General features: G+C 39.5%; 2 protein-coding genes across 8 annotated transcripts in view; both read right to left on the bottom strand.

The window, feature by feature from the left end:
* Nucleotides 1-590: 590 nt before the first annotated feature.
* Nucleotides 591-15,392, bottom strand: LOC115795190 (NACHT, LRR and PYD domains-containing protein 3-like). The gene is made up of 18 exons (XM_030751003.1): nt 15,235-15,392; nt 14,376-14,433; nt 12,904-13,006; nt 12,469-12,579; nt 12,273-12,383; nt 10,914-10,992; nt 10,620-10,821; nt 8,485-10,276; nt 8,038-8,211; nt 7,722-7,889; nt 7,466-7,627; nt 6,493-6,666; nt 5,774-5,947; nt 5,181-5,336; nt 4,836-5,009; nt 3,664-3,837; nt 3,538-3,584; nt 591-3,435 (listed from the first exon to the last, which is right to left on the bottom strand). The coding sequence occupies exons 3-18, from the start codon at nt 12,990-12,992 to the stop codon at nt 2,906-2,908; spliced, it is 4,317 nt and encodes a 1,438-aa protein (XP_030606863.1). The 5' UTR covers nt 12,993-13,006; nt 14,376-14,433; nt 15,235-15,392; the 3' UTR covers nt 591-2,905.
* A 623-nt stretch (nt 15,393-16,015) lies between these two features.
* LOC115795138 (collagen alpha-1(XVIII) chain-like) overlaps nt 16,016-21,102 on the bottom strand; it is a 54,872-nt gene continuing 49,785 nt past the window's right edge. For all 7 annotated transcript variants that reach the window (XM_030750980.1, XM_030750945.1, XM_030750961.1 and 4 more), the window contains 6 exons: nt 19,554-19,682; nt 19,432-19,464; nt 18,990-19,352; nt 18,709-18,906; nt 17,732-17,841; nt 16,016-17,648 (listed from right to left, as the gene is read on the bottom strand). In XM_030750980.1, the coding sequence (XP_030606840.1) occupies nt 17,438-17,648; nt 17,732-17,841; nt 18,709-18,906; nt 18,990-19,352; nt 19,432-19,464; nt 19,554-19,682 (1,044 nt within the window). In that variant the 3' untranslated portion in view covers nt 16,016-17,437. The remainder of the gene's footprint in view (nt 17,649-17,731; nt 17,842-18,708; nt 18,907-18,989; nt 19,353-19,431; nt 19,465-19,553; nt 19,683-21,102) is intronic.

Below are 21,102 nucleotides of genomic sequence, written 5' to 3'. Positions count from 1 at the left end.
AGTTTGCAATGGAAAAAGAATGAAGCAGTAGATTTTAAGCACTTAGAGACATTTTCATGAACATTGATACCTTCTTTTTTGTCATTTTGTACTTGTACACCACCACCGTGGATTCTAAATCAAGTGCACATTTCAGCTTTAATTCAAGGTGTTGAATAAAAGTATTTCACTAATTGTTTAGGAGTTATAACCATATTTAAACAGAGTCTCACGTTTTTCAGAGGCTCAAAAGTGTAACTTCACAAAAGACCTCTTTCCATGTGAGCGGATGCAGTCATGGTTGCATGAAGAGAAGCAGGCTGGGCATACAAGCCTGAAAGGTTCTCATGAACTGTGTGAAGTGTGTGTGTGTGTGTGTGTGTGTGTGTGTGTGTGTGTGTGTGTGTGTGTGTGTGTGTTTGTTTAAACTGGACAAAAATGAAACTTCAAATTCTAAATTGCTCATAGATATTTAATCAAATTTCACTTTGGTCTTTTTTAGTCATAATGTATTTTGTTTGAACAATAAAACGAGCAATAAAATAGATTTATCGAGCACTTACAAACAACATCATGTTTCAGTTACATTAGAATTATATTATGTGATTGAGTTGAATTAGCAGATCCTTTGTTAGGCACCAATGACAGAAGATGCTCACCATCACTCCATCTACTTTCACTGACGAGGATTTTTGGTTTTATTGTGAAATCAAGTTTATTTGGTGATCAGGTGCAGTGAGTTATTGAATAAACTGCTGATAACTTTAAACTGATGAGAGAAATATGGTCAATACTTGTAATGACTAACCTTTAAAGAAACAAATTAAAATGAATCAATTATTGCTTAATTATAGCAAAACAAATGATCCCGTATTTAGAAATAGGAACAAAACTACATTTAAATTTATGATGAACAAAGTTGAAATACAAATGCATGAACATAAACTGAGACCTAACTATGCTGAAACGTTCATATAAACACTGGAAAAACAAACATGTCAAAATGATTGCAGTATTATCTAAAACTAAATGGACAATCATTTATGCACTAACTGTATTGTTCCATAACCACACGCGGTCCACTCTGTGGAGGTGTGGAGAAATGTACAAAGCACACAACACTAATACAGTTTATCTGCTGCAGAAGGTTTGAGAATGACAAAAGGAGGAGATCATTACAAACAACCTACAGATTTTTTTTTCAAACATCTTGCAATACAAACTGAGGTAGACTGTGTTATTCAAAATACTGCAGTTTACTGCAGGATAAACAGGTTAGTTTTATGTAATGTTGTGAATTTACAGTAAAGCTGTGTGCTGGACTGGTGCACAGCAGCTGTGGTGTTCATGATGATTGGTAGGTTGCATCAATTATATCAGAGATTCATTTCATTTAAGCTGATGACGCTTAGATTCATTCACTGAATTCATTCTTTGTACCAACTGGGGTGGAAATCAGCCAAGATAGCTCGTGAAATACGGGGTTACATCTTGTTGAATTCAGTTGTGTAAATCCAAACGGAGCAGCAGCTGATCACAGCCTGTACACAAAGCAAATCTACTGGAGCTCACAATAGAAATTGTGAGCTGTGATTTTTTTACCCCACACTGAGCCACTATAACCAGTCTTAGGGTTCCCCACCTGCTGAACCCCACTGTAACCCCTGACTGTACCTGTTTAGGTAAGGCAGAGTCACCCTCTACAATGTAGGTAACCGCAAACAAAAGTTTTAAAAGTTCTTTTTTTTTTCTTTGCTCATGATAGATTGAAATTAATTTTGTATTCTCGTGTAATAATGTTTTATTTTTACATTAATATAGCAGGCTCAGTTAGCTTTGCACAAAACTAGCTGGCAGAAACGTCCTCCAAAGAGCTACATTTTAATTTCTTACTTTGAGTACATTTTAGAGCCTGTACTTTTTCACTTTTACTTGAGTAAAGAAGTTGAATCAGTACTACAACCAACTCTTTGTGTGCATGTCCCCCTTATTCCTGCACCAGTTGTCTTCTGGTACTCCAGCTTCCTCCCATATGTGGGATAACTATGATGGAAAACTTACATGGGATAACTGATGATTCTAAATTGGTTACAGTTGCAAATATGAGTCTGAATTATTGTCATTCTCTCTGTGTTAGCCCTGTAATAGACTTGATTTTTTTTCAGGGTGTACACAGCCTCTTGACCAAGGTCACCTGGGATGGGCCTCAGCCACCATGTGATTCTGAATTCCATAAGTGCTTAAGAAAAGAGAACTGGGTTTTGTTGGAAACAGAGTTCGTACCAACACCCAGTCGCTTACGTCCTGTGTAGTAGGCCACAGAGCCTGATAAACAACAGCAGTGCTGTAGAAAAAAATAACAGAATATATCATATTTAGACTTCTGTGTGTGAGTTCTTATCTGTGTGTATTACATACTATGAGAGAGGGAATTTAAATAAATGGATCCCATTGAAATCCTTAAAAATGAATTACAACTTGATCTGACTTGAGATTTTCCAGTGAACAGTTTGGACCTTTGGACCAGCAACCTTTATGAATCAGAAATCCCCACCAGCACCACATAAATTAAAAATGTTTTTAAAAATTTGATAAATGTGATATAGGCAGCATACTAAGCTGAGTATAGATACACTTTTTGAATTCAGAGACAAATTTCTTGTGAAAATATTTAACTAAAATTAACAGGAAAAGAATCAATTTTTGGCATTTTGACATTAAAATACTAAAACTGCATACAGGTGCATTTTCTTTATCATATTCTAACTTTCTACACCCTCATGTGTCTCTTTTTTAACATTTATGAAATATTGTCCAGAATTTCTTTTTCACAATAAAATATGATCATTACTGAGACCTATAAGATGTGGGTTTTAATTAATGTTTTAATCAAGAGAGAAGAGGCAATTTTTGAAGGGTTGAGTATCTAACACAGTGACACAAATGAATCTAGTGATAAGATGCCAAACCCAGGGTAAAGGGGTTCAGTGAAAGCACCACAGAAGGTGTACAGGTGAATTAGTGAGTCCGGCAACACTGTGTAGAAAGCCAGAGTGCCGGCAGTCCAGTCCAGATACACTCCTACTCTGTGAGAGCCAAGTGACGGAGGAGCAAGAAGAGCTGTTCTAATGTTATTGTGCCAGGCATAGATGCATGTATCAGTGAACTCCAAATTCCACGACTTCTCATTCCATCCAAGTCTGCTGCCATCTCGAGCCCCCCTCCTTCTGACGCTTCCGTAAGTCACTCCAATATCGACCCCTCTTTCCCTATCCACCTCCCAGTAACACCGGCCAGTCAGACCGGTTGTGCACAGCAGCTGGTAGCACCAGTCGAATCTGTCCGGGTGTTCAGGATACGGCTGCTTCTCTGGTGACAGCCTGACCTTTCTGTTGTTGTCAGACAGGACAACGTTTTTGTGGGCTGTGTTTGGGTCCAGTGTTAGTTCACATGCATCTGATGGAGAGGAAAAGGTGAGAAATGTAGCTGCAGGTCTGAAGGTTTTCATTTAAACCAGAAATTCCATGTTACAGCTCCATTAAATACCAGGTTACTTACACTTCCTCAGACCAGATTTCAGCCTCTGAAGACCACCATGGTCCTCACTGGAAGAGAAAAACAAAGTAAGACCAGAGTGGAGTCCCTTAGTTTTCCTGCAGTGTAAAACTTCTCTGTACATCATACCTGAGAGCTTCCAGTGTCCAGTGTGGATCCTTCAGTCCTGCAGACAGTAGCTTCACCCCTGACTCTCCTGGATGGTTGTAACTGAGGTCCAGCTCTTTCAGATAGGAGGGGTTGGACCTCAGAGCTGAGGCCAGAGAAGTACAGCCATCTGCTGTGATCGAACAGCCCGACAATCTAAACTTGCATCAAAGCCAGAACAAACAGACTCAAGAACATTTTCTTCGCCAAAGCAATCACCACCCTGAACTCACACACTCACCCACTCTAAATGTGCAATACCCACATCTCTGTGCAATATTATATTATTCATACTGAATATCTGTCACTCCTATATTGTGTAATATCCAATATTCATTCACAAAGTGCAATACTCTCCATCTTCAGTATTATATGTATACACTTATTTTTTACAATGTATATATTTTTATACACTTATTTTCTGTATTTTTAATCATTTTATTTTCTGCATATTTATACATTTTCTGTATATTTTATACATAGTGTTTTATTTTCTATTTATTTTTAGATTATTATATTTTTATTTTAGAAAGTTTGACTTTCTATTGCATGGCACTGAACACGAGTGGCCGTCCAATCTCATTGTACATCCTGTATAATGACAATAAAGGCATTCTATTCTAACTGTCATGGTAAGGACTGTGCAAAAATTATATGCTTGACTCTGGGAAGTACCCCTCAGGTCTCTTTGGAACACAGCAGGGGTCACTCCTTAGATTGAGCCACTAGTTTCAAAAGTATTATCTCACTCAAAAATTTGCTAAACAAACAGAAATTGTTGAGAAGATTCTGCACTCAGAATCTCCAGCTGTCCCAGTGTGTGGTGAGTTCATGTCCATCATGAGAAAATCTCTCCTGCTTTTTACGCTATGCTACCTATAACAGATATGTTTACACTTTCATAACTGAGGCTACATTTCTCTTTGATCACACTACGCACAGGTTGTATTTATGCATAGTTCATGAAGTTTTATTTTATTTATTTTTTTTTTTAATTCTTTAATTTGTAGCCTGTGCAGGTTTCCCATTGTTTAAGCACCGACTGATTTATTAATTCATTACTTGTACAAAGTTGTTGGGTTCTTGTCTTTGTGCTCTGGCGCTGTTCCTGGTCCAGTTATGTATAAGTCAGTACAGACAGGATAGTTGCATACCTGAATTTTACCAGTCTACAGTGTGGACTCCTCAGTCCATCAGAGATCAGTTTTACACCTGAATCTTGCAGATCATTATTGCTCAAATCCAGGTGTCTCAGACTACAAGACTTTGAGCTGAGAACCAGCGAAACATCTTGACCACATTTCTCTGTGAGACTCGTTTGATTCAACCTGAAAAAAAAATTAAATTTATAATTTCTGTCATGCTGCTGCCCACATTTCACATACCATGAAATTGTAAACTATAATATACATAAATATAAAAACAAATCAATAAAGTGAACAAAAAATTAATCCAATTGTGCAATTTTCTCAAGTTTTAATGTAAAAATGTGACCTCACCTAAGAGTTTCCAGTCTGCAGTGTGGGCTCGTCAGCATAGCTGACAAAAGCTTGGCTCCTGAATCATGCAGGCTGTTCTCACTCAGGTCCAACTCTCTCAGAGTAGCAGACCTCAGAACTTCACAAGCTCTTTCTGATAATTTGCAGCCACTCAGCCTGAAGAAATTGAATCAGTAAACTTAATGTCCATTTTGGATTAAAAAAAAAAAAAAAAACCCATATGATCTTAGTGATATAATAAATGCATCCAACATTTGTAGTATTAATTATAGTAATAATCAGTTATATACCATGGCAGCTGAAATTAGAAAATGATAATGAGTTTACAAAGTTTTCAAAGACAACTTTTTACATCAGTTTTTACATCAGTTGCACTGGTGCAGCACTGAGGTGCACCAGCACAGAATTTATGTGCACCAAAAAACCCTAAAACAAAACAAATTAACATGAAATATGCTAAAATTAAAATGTAATAAATAACACAAACCCAAGGTATACAGAGAATATATGTTTGTGAATGTAAGACAGTTAGAAAGAAATAACAGAGAGACTTCATTGGAGCCACAGGCCAAAAACTGCTGTTGAATCCTGACCTGAGAGTTTCCAGCATGCAATGCGGACTTCCCAGTCCAACAGAGAGAAATGTCACTCCTGAATCCTGCAGATCATTGTTACTGAGGTCCAGATTTCTCAGACTGGAGGACTGGGAGCTGAGCACTGTTGAGATTTCGAGGCAGCATTTCTCTGTGAGGTTGGTTTGATTCAGCCTAACAAAAAGGGAAAACTGTTTTGAAGTGTGCAATACTTGAGAGTATTTTACACAAAATATTTAAATGGTCCTTTTGTAGAAAGCCTTGTTTAAAAATAGTTTAAAACATGCTAAAATAAACTCAAATTATCAACAGAATGTGCAAAAACAACAGTCATGTTGCTGTTTTTTCACAATGTCCCTGTGTTGAGGTGATATCTGTGCAACACAAGTTGAAACAAGGCCTTACTTTACTCTTGCTTAATACCACCTTGAGCACCACACTGACTGAAATACACACTCACACTCGAGTCTTCATAAAATTGTGTGCAAGATACAGAATGTGTTTATTGGTGATCTTCAGGGTGCTGGTAGGCAAATGTATTTGCCTTTAGCTAATCATTTGCCATACATTCAGATCTTTGTACTAAATTATTCTAACCAGCTTCTTCTGTGTGAGAAAAGTTTTACCTATGAAAAATTGTTTGTAATTAAAACTCATATGAAAGCATTTAGTGTCACAGCTACAGAATTACATTAGCCAAAAAAACCTCTTGACCTCACCTGAGAATTTCAACTGGACAGTGTGGATGTGTGAGTCCTTCACAGAGCAGTTTTACTCCTGAGTCCTGCAGGTCATTGTCACTCAGGTCGAGCAGTCTCAGACTAGAAGACCTTGTGCATAAAGCCGATGACATCTCTTGACAGCATTTCTCTGTGAGTCCAGTTCGAATCAGCCTGATGAAATATGAAAAAACGTTGTGAGGTTTTAAGTGTTTATACTGTAATGCAAACAATTACGGGACAGACTGAAACTTTACTACTCTCACATTTTGTTCAGAAAAATATATAAAATAAAATAAAAAAACAAAAAAACAAAAAAAAAACAGACAGTGCTTTTATGATTTTTCATTTCTAAATGCAATCACAAGAAATAAAATGCTAACTTAGTGCATCTTAGTGGTAATAATGTTTAAGCCATCAGTTAACTGCACCACCACAGTTGCATGGCTTAAACATTATTACCACTAAGCTCCTGTGTTTGGTGTGATGTTGAATATGAATAAGAATTTCTGAACTCTTATTTACCACTTGCTAGCAAACACCTTCTCTGGGATACTTAAAAGCTATAGAATCAACCACAGGGGTATTTATGTATGTAATTTATGTTGTAGAACAAAATGGGAAAAAGTACACCTGGCTTTGAGATAAGATTGAAAAAGGGACGCATACAATACAAGAAGGTAAAGTACGGGGTGCAGGACTAAAAACAATCAGAAAAAGTGTGGTGATCTCCACGAAAGTTGCTTTGGAACTACTCCTGATGTGCAGACTCTACTTCTCTTTTTCTATGACTGAGATAAGGAAATATTGAAAATATTGTAAAACCTCTAACTTATAATTAGAAAGAAAACCTTTAAATAAAAAAAACAAACACACACATGCAAGATTTTTTAAGATCGTTTTAAACAAAGAGAATGAAAAGAATCCCTGGGTGTCCAGAATATTAAATCAAGAAGTCTTAATGTGATCCAACCTGAGAGTTTCCAGTCTGCAATGTTGATTTTCCTGTTGAGAGAATATCATCACTCCTGAATCCTGCAGGTTGTTGACACTCAGGTCGAGCTCCCTCAGAGTAGAGGTGAGAATTGAAGACAGTGCATTGTGACTTTTCTCTGAAAGATTACAGCCAATCAGGCTGAAGAAGAATTTCAGTGAACAGTACTTAACAGAATTATTTTAAATATCACAAAAGTAATTCATAGTCCCTGTGTGAAATATAATATCCTGACCTCAGTGTTTCCAGTCTACAGTTTGGACTTTTCAGTCCAGCAGAGAGCTGCTTCAGTCCCAAGTCCTGCAGATCATTGTAACTCAAGTCCAGCTCTCTCAGATGAGAGGTGCTGAGAACTGACGATAGCTCTTGACAGCATTTCTCTGTGAGACTGTTTTGGTTCAAACTGTTAACAAGATCAATAGAAACATGTTGTATTTTAGACATTTAACATTTCTGTTCAATTTTCATGTTTCAACAGAACCAAGGGTGAACATTGGTACTATCAGGATATTATTGCCCTTCAGATATCTGGTTATAAGTGATGATCAAACCTCAGCTTTTCCAGTCTGCACTGTGGATCCTTCAGTCCAGAAGACAGAACCTTCAGTCCTGAGTCCTGCAGGTTGTTGTTCATCAGATTAATGTCTCTCAGACTGGAAGACTGAGAGCTGAGAACTGAGGCCAAACCTTCGCAGCTTCTCTCTGTCAGATTACAGCCATTCAACCTAAGTTCATTTTTCATACAAAAGAGAACAATGTTAATTAAAACTGCAATAATTAAATAACTACATTAGTACCGCAGACATATTTTAATGACAGGTGTTTTAAGTACCAATTAATATATGGGACTAAATTACATTATACAGAAGAGTCCAATGTAATTTACATAGGAACATTAAAGATTGCCTACATTTACAAGACCAGGCTAATGAAACTAATTGGGGTACTACACTCAGCTAACCATTTTATTTATGAATTACATTTCTGTCTAAACTTACAGAGACTTATTGGAGGCTTTGACCACTGGCAGCAGCCTCAGAAGACCTTCATCAGAAGCAGAGTATTTCTTCAGGTTAAACACATCCAGATCTTCTTCTGACGACAATAAGATGAAGACCAGAGCTGACCACTGAGCAGGAGACAGTTTATCTGTGGAAAGGCTTCCTGAGTTCAGGTACTGCTGGATCTCCTCTATCAGTGAACGGTCATTCAGCTCATTCAGACAGTGAAACAGGTTGATGCTTCTCTCTGCAGTCAGATTCCTCTTGACCACGGTCTTTATATACTCAATTGTTTCCTGATTGGCATGCAAGATATTCCCTGTGTGAGTCATCAGCCCACCAAGCAGTGTCAAGTTCGTTGGCAGGGAAAGGCCCAGGAGGAAGCGGAGAAACAAATCCAGGTGCCCATTTGGACTCTGTACAGCCATTTCCACAGCACTCTGGAAAAGGTATGATAGCTTAGATTTGTCCCTGAATAAATTCAACCATCGGGTTTTAGGCTGAAGCAGGTTCACACCAGAGTTTGTCAAAGTCAGAAAGACATAAAGAGCAGCCAGAAACTCCTGAACGCTCAGATGGACGAAGCAGAACACCACCTCCTGGTGCAGCCCTCTCTCCTCTTTAAAGATCTGTGTGAACACCCCTGAGTACACTGAGGCCACTCTGACGTCGATGCCACACTCTGTCAGGTCTGATTCATAGAATATCAGGTTGCCTTTCTGCAGCTGCTCAAATGCCAATTTTCCCAAAGACAAAACCATCTCCCTGCTCCCTGGATTCCAGTGTGGATCTGTCTCAGCTCCAAGGTGATACTTGACACTCCACAGTTTGGCTTGAACCACCAGGAAGTGGATGTACATCTCAGTGAGGGTCTTGGGCAGCTCTCCTCCTGCTCTGGTTTTCAGCACATCCTCCAGAACTGTAGCAGTGATCCAGCAGAAGACTGGGATGTGGCACATGATGTGGAGGCTTCGTGAAGTCTTGATGTGGGAGATGATCCTGCTGGCTTCTTGCTCTTCTCCAAATCTCTTCCTGAAGTACTCCTCCTTTTGTGGGTCAGTGAATCCTCTGACCTCTGTCACCATGTCAACACACTGAGGAGGGATCTGATTGGCTGCTGCAGGTCGTGTGGTTATCCAGAGGCGAGTGGATGGAAGCAGGTTCCCCCTGATGAGGTTTGTTAGCAGCACATCCACTGAGGTGGACTCTGTAACATCAGTCAGGATCTCAGTGTTGTAGAAGTCCAGAGGAAGTCGACACTCATCCAGACCATCAAAGATGAGCACAACCTGGAAGTCTTCAAACCAGCAGATTCCTGCTTCTTTGGTTTCAGGAAAGAATTGATGAATGAGTTTCACCAAGCTGAACTTTGAGGCCTTCAGCAGATTCAGCTCTCTGAAAGTGAAAGGAAACATGAACTGGATGTCCTGGTTGGCTTTGTCTTCAGCCCAGTCCAGAGTGAACTTCTGTGTTAAGACTGTTTTCCCAATGCCAGCCACTCCCTTTGTCAGCACTGTTCTGATTGGTTCATCTCTTCCAGGTGAAGCTTTAAAAATGTCCTCACATGTGATTGTTCTTTCTGGTCTGACTGGTTTTCTCGCAGTGGTTTCAATCTGTCTGACCTCGTGTTCATTGCTGACCTCTCCAGTCCCTCCTTCAGTGATGTAGAGCTCTGTGTAGATCTCATTCAGAAAGGTTGGGCTTTGTGTTTTTGCAGCCCCCTCAAACAAACACTGGAACTTCCTTTTTAAACTGGACTTAAGTTTATGCTGACACATCACAGGTGATTCTATACAAACACACACAAAAACAACACAAAAACCTATCTCAAACAAGTCCAGATTTGAATATTAGATAGTAGCTGATGTCACAAGTTTAAGAAGTAAAACCATAGGCTCTAGATAAGAGATAAACATCACTGCAGGAGGGGACAGTTTCTCTAGTTGCAAAAAGAACTCCAGTTATCTAGAATCCTATGAAAAAATGTCATGCTCAACATGGAGTATATGAAGACATTCCTTGAGAAATCTAATCATTATAGCAGCTTTAAACTGTAAATATTTCCTTTTCCTCATTGTCCCCATCTCTACATCTCTCTTTAATTTACAGTACAGCTGTAAAAATATTCTTACTGCTCTGCAGAGTGTCAGCCATCTCCTCTTGCTTTATTCTCCTCAGGAAGTGCAGTGCAATTTTCAGAAATGCCTCTCTGCTGCTCCTCATCCCCTCATCTGCTCCAGTGTTCATTTCTTCATCCAGACACTCTGATTTTAAAACCCTTTGCATCCTCATCAGCTCGTCTTTCATGAACATGAAAATGCTCTCCTCAAGCAACTGGAAAATTATACGAGAAGTTCCAGTGTACACTTGGTGAAAAAAAATTTAAGTATTGTAACTGTGTTCAGTGCACATTGAGATAAATATACCTTAAATATGGATTGCATGTCTGTTTGATGCTCCACAAAAGATGCACCACCATGAACCTCTGACATCTCCTGCTGTAGTCTGTGGAGAAAAATGAAACATCCAGACTGTGAAAAATACCTGTTTTGATACAACTTTCTGTTCTACAGGATTTTCTATTAATTATTTTAATTCAATTATTTAAAGGAAACAAGAGGCTCAACTGATTCAATAATTCACAAGTGTCAGAAAAACAGTCTAAATCATAATTTTTTAAGTTATTTTGCTACTAACAATATTTGTCTTAATCACCATTAGTACTAATCAGGTCTGGAGACCCCTGTTGGTATCAATAACACTGGCTTTCCATGTCAAAACAACATGTTGTTCATAAAAAAACAAAAAAAACTTTTTATCCAGCTTACGTTCACAGGGGAACTGGAGACTATTCCAGCTCTCATAATCCTAACACAAAGACTGACCATCACACACTCATGTCTGCATCTGCAGCCATTTCAGAATCACTCATTTGCCACCTGAATTCCAAAAAAGTTGGGACACGATGTAAGATGCAAACAAAAACAGGATGCAGTGATTTCCAAATTTCATGTCACAATAGAACATCAAAAAAAAAAAAAAATCATAAAGGTTTAAACTTAGAACATTTATAATTTTAAGAAAGCAGTAGGATCAGTTTGAATATGATGGCAGCAACACGCCTCAAAAAATGCAGCATCTTGATTACACCAATTATATATTGATCAAATAATGGTAAATAATATGGTGCATTTCTTATCAAGAACTCAAAGCTCATGTTGAACCACTGGCACATACTCCAGCATTTTCAATGTACATAGAGTTCATTAACATACACATACTTTAACAGTTTCTAGGGTTCAGCATATTGCCTAAAGACACACTGTTAGGCTGGAGGAAACACTGAAGTCCTGATTAGTAGATGACAAATCTCTTCAGATCTGAGAGTGAATAAAAGGAAGACTAATGAGGTAAAAACATGTCAGACTGAACCATTACACTAACACACCCCTTGCTCTATTAAGTGACTTAGAATGAAGTTTCACTTCAATTCAATTTTATTTATATAGCACCAAATCACAACAGTCACCTCAAGGCACTTTGCACTGTAAGGTAAAGACCTTCTAGTAATACAAAGAAAACCCAGCAATCAAAACAAGGCCCTATGAGCAGCACTCGGTGACAGTGGGAAGGAAAAACTCCCTTTTAACAGGAAGAAACCTCCAGCAGAACCAGGCTCAGGGAGGGGCAGTCATCTGGTTGGAGGGGAGGGGAGGGAGACAGGACAGATGTTTTTTAAAAAAAAAAAAAAAAAAAAAAAGCAGTATAGCTGCATGTTAACTCACTCTGTGTCAGAAGATTGTTGTCTTTTAAAAGCGAGAGGCGGCTCCTTTGAGTGGTCACTCATCACTGAAACAGAGCTGGGTGGAGGAGAGTCAGGATGCTCCTCCTCAGACCTGACAGACAGTAAATAAAAATGTTATGATTATTATTCCTGCCTGAAAACAACTTTACTAATGCAGTAGTAAAATGTGGACTAACTCTATATCAGAAGACTGCTGTCTGTTAAAAGCGAGAGGCGGCTCCTTTGAGTGGTCACTCATCACTGAAACAGAGCTGGGTGGAGGACAGTCAGGCCACCCTGCCTCAGACCTGACAGAAAAAGAGCAGCCAAAAGACTATTATTCCTGCCAACGCAACATTAGTCCATGTGTGACTATTTGACAAGACACTTAGGAATAGAAAAAAGTGCTTGCATGAATGTGTGTGTGATTGGGTGGACGAAACTTGTAGTAAACAGGGCTTTAAGTGCTCATTAACCTTTTCTAGGCCTTTCTTGCCTCTTGGAAATAAAAGTTGTTTGCTCTGTAAAAACTGAAAAGTCTTCACATGGAAATGGCTGCAGCCAAACTCCAGAAAAGGACGAATGTGTCAATATGTAAAATGCTGGATGGATCACATGTAGTAACAACTTACCCCTGAGCTTCATCGGGCCCACAAAGTTTCTCCGGTAGAGTGTTTTCAGAGGGCAGGATTCCCTCATTTAGCTCTTCAGGAAGATCCATAGCAGAGCTCAAATCTTTACACAAAACACACCCAGCATACAGAGTAAGTCTAAAAATGAAAGTGAGGATCACGGTCTAGAAGCATGTTGTTAAGTTCAACAGGTATTTCCTGTTGAACTTAACAGCTGATACGGAGGAAATACGATCCGTATCAACTTATCAGTATTTTCCATCTGTGTCTGTAGAGGAGAGGAGATGCAGTTCATTCTGGCTGTCAGATGAAAATCTGATATTTGAACTCAGTGCACATAGTAAATTATTAATTTTAAAAAAGAAGCAAAAAGCAAGAGTGGAAATGTCAAGGCTCTGCTGTGTGGCAGGCAGCGTTTGGACCCCAGTGCAGGATCATGGACGATCAACAGCTTTATTGCTGGAGTGTACTCAAAAATAATAACAAACTAAAGTCAAACAGGTGAACAGGTGGGCCGACACACACTAATGAGACTGAGGAAACAAGGAAACTAATGCAATCCCTCAAAAGGGACCCCCAAATAACCCATAAAGCAACAGTCCTGGGTCCTAGACCCAGGGACCCTGACAGGAAATGCCAAAATACAGCAATAATAATAAATAAGTTTTGAAATAAAATGGAAAACTGTTTAAAAAAATGAACAAAAATTAAAACAACTTCAGAATAAATCATTAGAGTTATCTGACTGAATCATAATTTCTGATGCTTCAGTGTGGAAACATAAAGTAGACCTGGTAAGCTTTTCCTTATTTTATGTCATATATTTACTGCTCCAGAGGTGGAAGACATTACAGAAGGGAGTTCCCGGGTTTTGTTGTATTTCTTGTACAATGAGAATAAAGCTGCTTCTTCTTTTACCATTTTTGTGGCTCCTCATTCTTAAAACATTTTAGTTTAACAAATTAAAGAGAACCAGAGAGGCAAAAATGAATCAAGTCATTCATAAACAAAAGCATCCAAATTAGTTTTAAACCTAACATTTTTTCCAGGCATGTCCAACCCCTGATCTTCTTTTCTGTATTATTAATACTAATGGGTGGGTGTAAAACCTCATGTTATACAAGACAAAGGATTGGTTCAATCTATATTACAGGTATGGAGAACAAAAAATGTTTTTTGCTCTAATAATACTCCCCAAAACTAATTAAAACCAAATATTAAAAGCAAGCATGCAGTTAAGTCAGAAATGACTGTCTTGTAAGAGGTTTAAAAGAGGCTTACAATATTGTAAAAACTAATTAAAGTCAACTTCAGTGACAGGCATGATAATGTAATGATGATGTTTTTTAATACCTTCTTAACTCGTGTAATATTTGAAAAAGCAGCTGTGTGCGGGCTGTCCCGCCTGTAACGGAAAGGAAACGCTACACTGCTTAAACACATTTCAAGGAGAGAAAACAAAGCTACATTACCTTTTCATGCTGCACTGAAGTGCCACTAAACTCCCAACTTCAGTGAGAAACTCAACCGCTAGAAGAACAGAGAGATTTGGAGAATCAGTCCACACCTGTGTGCAAATCCCACTATCACGCCCAGGTGTGACAAAGTGAAAATAAAGCTAAGGCTCCCTGGGTTTTTTCTTGCAGGCAGTCTGATTCAGAAACATTATTGACCCACAACAATTAATCATGTGTTAAAAATAAAGGCAAAACATTTTGTGTAAGTTTAGAGCGTGCCGGTGTGTTTCCATTAAGCTGCACATAAACACACACAGAGACCTGCAGAGCCTGAGGTTGAGTCACAAAGTTAAAGTTGACTGGAGAAACAAAAAAACTGACACACTGAACAAATAAAGCGTGTGATGGTGTTAAAATGGACCTCTTACCTTGGTTAAATATGAGCCTTAAATGAGACGACCACACAGAAATGATGAGCACCACGGCTTCTTTATAAAAATGATTCCTGGGATTTTGCTTCTGCATTTTTTTATGTTGCTTAATGACTAAAATTACAGGCTGTATTTGGCAATCCTGCTGCAACCTGAGGAGCTTCCTCTTTCTTAGGCGTTTCCCATGTTTGCAGTTGACGCACTTGCACAGTTTTGCTCACCTTTCTGATGATGGATTTAAGTTCCTTTAACTAAAGACATTTTACTCTGAGCAGGGCTTTTTTATAGACATCTTCATACAAAAACATTAAATATAAAACAGGCATACTTATTTTTAATTCTCAGAGCTCAAAAGATGTTTAGCCCTGAAACTTGATCATAAACAAACTGAATACAAAAATCCATAAAGTGACCTTTTTCATTCATTTTAAGGTCCAACACACCTGTATTCACAGATCCTCTGCTGATCAGTGATGCGTCATCCTGAGTAAAACGCTCAGGCTCAGTTTGTCTGGCGTGGATTGAGCCTCGTCTTTGACCATAAACTGTTTAGAATGACTGTCTTGACTGAATTTTCCTTTTGGTCTGAAACTCAGCTCAATCCTTGTCTGGGAATTTTTCAGAGCTTGTCACGTCCTGCGAATGTTTTCCCGGAACAGTTTACACACTGACGTGTGATCATGAGCCACTCCTCTTGAGCTGCAGCGCCACAGATAAGGATGCCAAATACAAGTTGTACTCACTGTTACCCTGCTGAGGGGACTCATGGAAAAAAAAAAAAAACCTTGCATACTCACAGAACCCTTGTGTTCTGTTTAATGGTCATGTCATTAAACACAACTTTCCACAAGAGAACGCTGTTCAAGTGGACTTTAGACTGCTCTAAATGCTTTTATTCTACTCCTGGCTCTGCATGATGTCACAGAGAACAGCTGTCCCTAATATGGTTATCTCACAGACAGAAACCACACCTATGTGCTTTAAGTTAGGGAGGGGCATCCAATCAGAAGACAGCTGGCTTAAGGACTTTTTAAGTAAATGATCTTTGTGTCTTTAAGTATAAATCTAAATCATCATAATGTCAAAACATGCTCCATGCATCTATAAACTGCCTATAGATGCATTTCTATTCTGGATTTTCCACCTTTTTTTGTTCTTGTCTTCATACAGAAGGACCATCAGTGTCAGACAACAGCAGCTGAGAGCTTCACGCACATTTTTCACACAAGTTTATTTAAAGAGACACAGCATTTCACTGTGACACTCACATGACAGAAGACACAAAAATTAATACACATCTCACTGCATTTGTTACACCTCTGTTAGCAAATGAAGGGGCTGAATCCTCTCCTCTGGAGAATGAGCAAACAAAACAAAAAGAAAAACAGCAACAGTGCACAACACATTTATGGCTGAATCCTCGTCAGATGTATGAACACAATTTCATTTGTTTGCTTCCTATGAGCGCAAACAAACTCATTCTTACTTTGCACATTTACCGGACTCGCGTCACACATTATAGGCGAAGCAGAAGAAGCAGAATTCAGAAAAAATAAATATCCCTTTGTTATGGCTAAAAATACAATTTGAAAACATCTTCCCTTGAAGCGAATGAAAGCGAGTGGATTACAGGTAAAATCAGTGTAAAGAAGCTAAAAACATACATTTCACATACAAAAGCTTAATGCTTAGTTTGCACTTGGACTCTGAATATTACATTAATATGATCAGATTTTTTTGTCCAATATACATTTTCCACTCAATATAAAAAAATCTAGCTGTGGAGTTAAAGGCACAAGAAATATTATTAAGAGCATTTTTATACTGCTTTCAGCCCAGAGACACAAAAATCAACACTGCAGTGGTTCAGACATCATTTCTAGTGGTACAGAATATCCCCTCTCCTTGTGGTGTTTTCTCTGCTGTTGTGTCACATAGATGAGCGGGTCACAGGATTTAACACTGCTGAGAAAGCGCCCATGCTTGGCTGCTTTGGATTTGTAATGGGGGGGTCTAGCTTGAACAGTATGCATCTATTGTTGTAATTTAAACATCCTAGGTCACATTGTTCTGGAGCTGTGGCCAACATTAAAGTTTTTGTGGAGCAGATGCCACCACCGCTGCTCCTGCCACCAACACCAAGGTCATGACAATACTTCAACCTTTCCTTCAAAACAGCCGAGATAAAAATGGCACTTTAACAGCAGCTTGTCCTTTCAGAATAAGACCAGATACGGACTTTATTCTGTTACAGCCACAGAGCAGAATTCTTTCTCAAAACTGACCAACGAGGAACTCTGTTTAGTATTCCTGTCTCTTTTAATTACTGGAACATTTATCAACCTCCTCCTTTTGTGGTGCACAAACTGCTAAAACCAAGCATGCTTATGTTCATTACAGTGACTGCTAGCTAAAAACTTTTAAACATTAAATAAATGGCAATGAAGCTGCACCAATATGGCTGTCATAGATTGAGTTACAGTCGGTCACCTGAGCTTAACTTGCGTGGGTAATCCTGTGTAGCACCATAAAGTACGGGTTAACATACATAAACTAATTATTCTTTGAAAAATTCATATTTACAGTACAAAGGCAGATCAGTGAGTGTGTGTGGGTGTGTGTAAAACATTGTCAAAGTGTGTGCATCTATCTTTTGGCGTGACCGGCGCTGTTCTCGATGCACAACACGATGTTCAAGCTCGAGCAGCTGCTGGAGCTCTGCTGCAGCAGACCGCCGCTCTGCAGCGGCGACACCATGCCGGTCAGCGCCCGGTCGCCCACACGCCACGTCTCACAGAAGCTGTCGACGTGCCGCTCACCTCTGCTGGTTGACCCGTGCCAGACCATCTTCTCTGGCCTGTGAAGAAAAAGTAAAATGTTACCTCAAACTAATACGCAAAGATGTTGTAATACTCCGATTTGTATGGCTCTGAGCCTCACCATGTGCTGTCGTGAAGAACATCCTTGCCATCAAATGAATAGATCGACACGTTGTCCTTCATTCTGCCGTCACTGAAGATGGCGTCCCAGCTGTCAAACAGAACCTCGTCCTGAGAAAGACAATACAATCAGCTAAAACCCTGTTCTTTTAATGTGGGAACTTATCCAACCAGCAAAGAAGTGGCAAACACCAAGGCTGAATATTTGAGGGTGGCTTCAACCGTGAGTCAGTTCAATAGACTGTATGAAAAAGATGGAAGCACCCACCACAGTGCCACTCTTTCAAGCTTCAGAGTCTGCATTTTTGTTTTTTTGAAGGCAGTATTTACTGTATTTGTACAACAGGGTGGAGAGCTAAGTTATCAGTGATCACTAGTAAAAATAGTAAAAAATAGTGATTTATTGAAATGTGCAAACATACATGGAAATACAGTTAATAAGGCAAAAACAGTTTGTACAATTCTGATGTATTTGAAAGTCAATATTTGGTGTGACCACCTTTATTCTTCAGCAAAGTCTGAACTCTCTGAGGCAGCTTTCTTCTCATTTCTTTAAGTAGTCTTCAGGAATAGTTCTCCAGGCTTCTTGAAGAATATTCAAAGCTCTTCTTTGGATGTTTCTGCCTTTTGTTCTGCTCTCAGTCAAAATGAGCCCACACTGATTCAATAATTTTACTCGACAAACATCATGGGTTCAAAAGGTCTGAGCTCCAATTTTATTGAGCTAAATTATAGTATTTTATTATTCTATAATAATGATTAAACTCCACCTTCCCATCTAAATATGGTTCCTTCTGGCGCTACAAACCAAGGTGGCTACAACCACAAAGGTAAAATCATGGCGCCAAAGAATAGGTGGCGTCACTGTGGTTATGTCCATCTATTATATGCACTGTATGAGAACAGTAAAACTCATGCAGAGGTCGTGTAAGATTGGGTCAATCTTCTCATCATTGGATAAAAAATTAGTTCAGCTACCTTCAGGTTGACGATCGGCAAACTGTGCCTGTCGGTCTTGCGGACAATGCTGTGGAGATCCTGGAGTTTGGAGGACAGGAAGGCCCGGAAGGTTCCTTTCATCCCAATAGCCTGAGCCTGGGTGAAGCACAGGAAGTCTGCACCGCGGATGCCCCGCATGGAGCCAGTCTGAGGGCTGTTCAGGGCGATCAGGTGGAGCTGTGGGGAAATGCCCAGAAGTAAAATGTATTCTTACGATGACACCAGCTGGAGTTTTAGATGAGCCAAGTGGTTTGTCTTACCGCTGACCCAGAAGTGTGATAGTGGACCGGAAGCTGGGGTCGAGGTGGGGGTGGTCTTCGTGGAGTAGTGACCGGGTATCGAGAGTCCACAGCATAATGCCTTTCGTCAGGTTGGTTTAGCCGGTCTGTATAACTTGGAAACCTGGGATCTGTTTGTTCTGGATACTGGGGTTCTGGCTGATACCGCAAATCAGGGTGGTATCGGGGATCGAGGTAAGATGGTTGATAGTCAGGCTGTGCATGGGGTTGGGCCGGACTCTCAGGTGGCTTGTTGAAGTAGCCAGTGTTGGTGCCAGTGTTGGAATGGTGGTCTGGGGAATAAGGGACCACTGGTGGAGGCTCCACAGCAGCAACCTCATTGCCCTAAAAACAAATTGTGTGTTAAAACCTGACTGGCTATATATCTGAAGCAGAAATTTAAAAAAAAGAAAATTACACTCACATCCTCCGTGGGGAAAGCAATGTAACTCCCAAGCTGGAAAAAAAAAAATTAAATGTTAAAACTTTATGTATATGAAGTATTTTTGCATCGTTGTTGCTGGTCTATGAAGTTAAATGTTTCACCTGGACTTGACGAACTCCGTCTCGGACTCGTAGGTAGAGATCTGTTTGGTCTAGAAGGTACACCAGAGAGCCCTCAGGTTGTCTTCTAGCTGTAGCCGTCATGGTTTCATAAGACCTCAACACTGTCACCTACAAAAAACAAAACACAATGTGGATTACTGTGAAGCTAAAATGTGTATTTCTGTGTGTAACTTGAATTCCCATTTACTACATTTAAGGTTAATATTTGAGGCTTTTAACATATTATTCTAAGAAATCCATTAATCATTGAAAGGGCACTTTATGCAAATTTTTAGCTCTATGTTCTATTTTTATACTCTGCTCAAGGAGTTTTCAGATTCACAGTTTTTTTTAAAAATCCTTATTTTACTTAGAGCCACCAGTTCAACTGCTTGCTAACAAATCAGCCAATCACATGGCATATAGCTATGTAGACATAGTCAAGATGACTTCCTCATTCTGATGCTTAGTTTGAACTTCAGCAAGTCATCATGAGTTAAGTGACTGGATATGGCATGGTTGGTGGTGCCAGATGGGCTGATCTGAGTATTTCAGAAATTACTGATCTGCCAGAATTTTCCCACCCATCCGTCTTTAGGGTTTACAGAGAAAGGTCTGAAAAAAGAAAATATCCAGTGAGCAGCAGTTCCCCTGCGAGAAAATGCCTTGTAGTTGCTGTCAGAGAGGAGACTATCCAGACTGCTTTGAGATGATAGGAAGCCAGCAGTAACTCAAACTAACACTCATTTCAACCAAGGTATGCAGAAAAGCATCCTCTACAGCAGCAGAAGACCACACCAAGTGCCACTCTGTCAGCTGAGATCAGAAAACCCAGGCTACAATTCACACTGGCACCAAAACTGGACAACAGAAGAAAAACATGGCCTGGTCTGATAAGTCTCAATGTTTGCTTCCACATTAAGATGGTACTTTATGGTATTTTATACTGGCGTAGCCATTATAAAAGCATGGATCCTTCCTGCCTTGTATCAACAGATCAGGCTGGTTGTAATAATGTGGGGGATTTTTTTTTTTTTTTTTGTCACATTTTGGCCCCTTAGTACCAACTCAGGTTCTCAGCTGAGATGCTCAACTGAGCATCTACAGCCTCCCTGTGTATTGTTGCTGTCCATCCCTTCATGACCACAGAGTGCCCATCTGCTGATGGCTGCTTCCGACAGGATCATGCACTATGTCACAAACCTGAAATTGTCTCAAATTGGTTTCTTGAACTCTGTACTCAAATGACTTCCACAGTCACCAGATCTCAGTCCAACAGAGCACCTTTGGCATGTGGTGGAATGGGAAATCCACATCATGGATGTGCAGCAAACAAATCTGCAGCAACCGTGTGATGGCGTCATGTCAATTTTTTGAATCTGTGCCATGACCTATAACTCATTACTCAACTCCTAAGGCCTCTGTTGTAAACAAACTGTTTTAGCTTCTGTCCTTCCCTAAAAAACTTGCTTTCTTCTGACTGGCCAACTTCTAGAGTCCTGTTCATGGGGAGCACCAAGGGCTTTTGAGCTGTTCTGCCTGTAACTAA

This window comes from Archocentrus centrarchus, chromosome 2 (assembly GCF_007364275.1).
Source record: "Archocentrus centrarchus isolate MPI-CPG fArcCen1 chromosome 2, fArcCen1, whole genome shotgun sequence".
NCBI classification, from domain to species: domain Eukaryota; kingdom Metazoa; phylum Chordata; class Actinopteri; order Cichliformes; family Cichlidae; genus Archocentrus; species Archocentrus centrarchus.
Note: the sequence above shows the minus strand (reverse complement) of the source record. Positions and strands in the feature narration are given on the sequence as shown.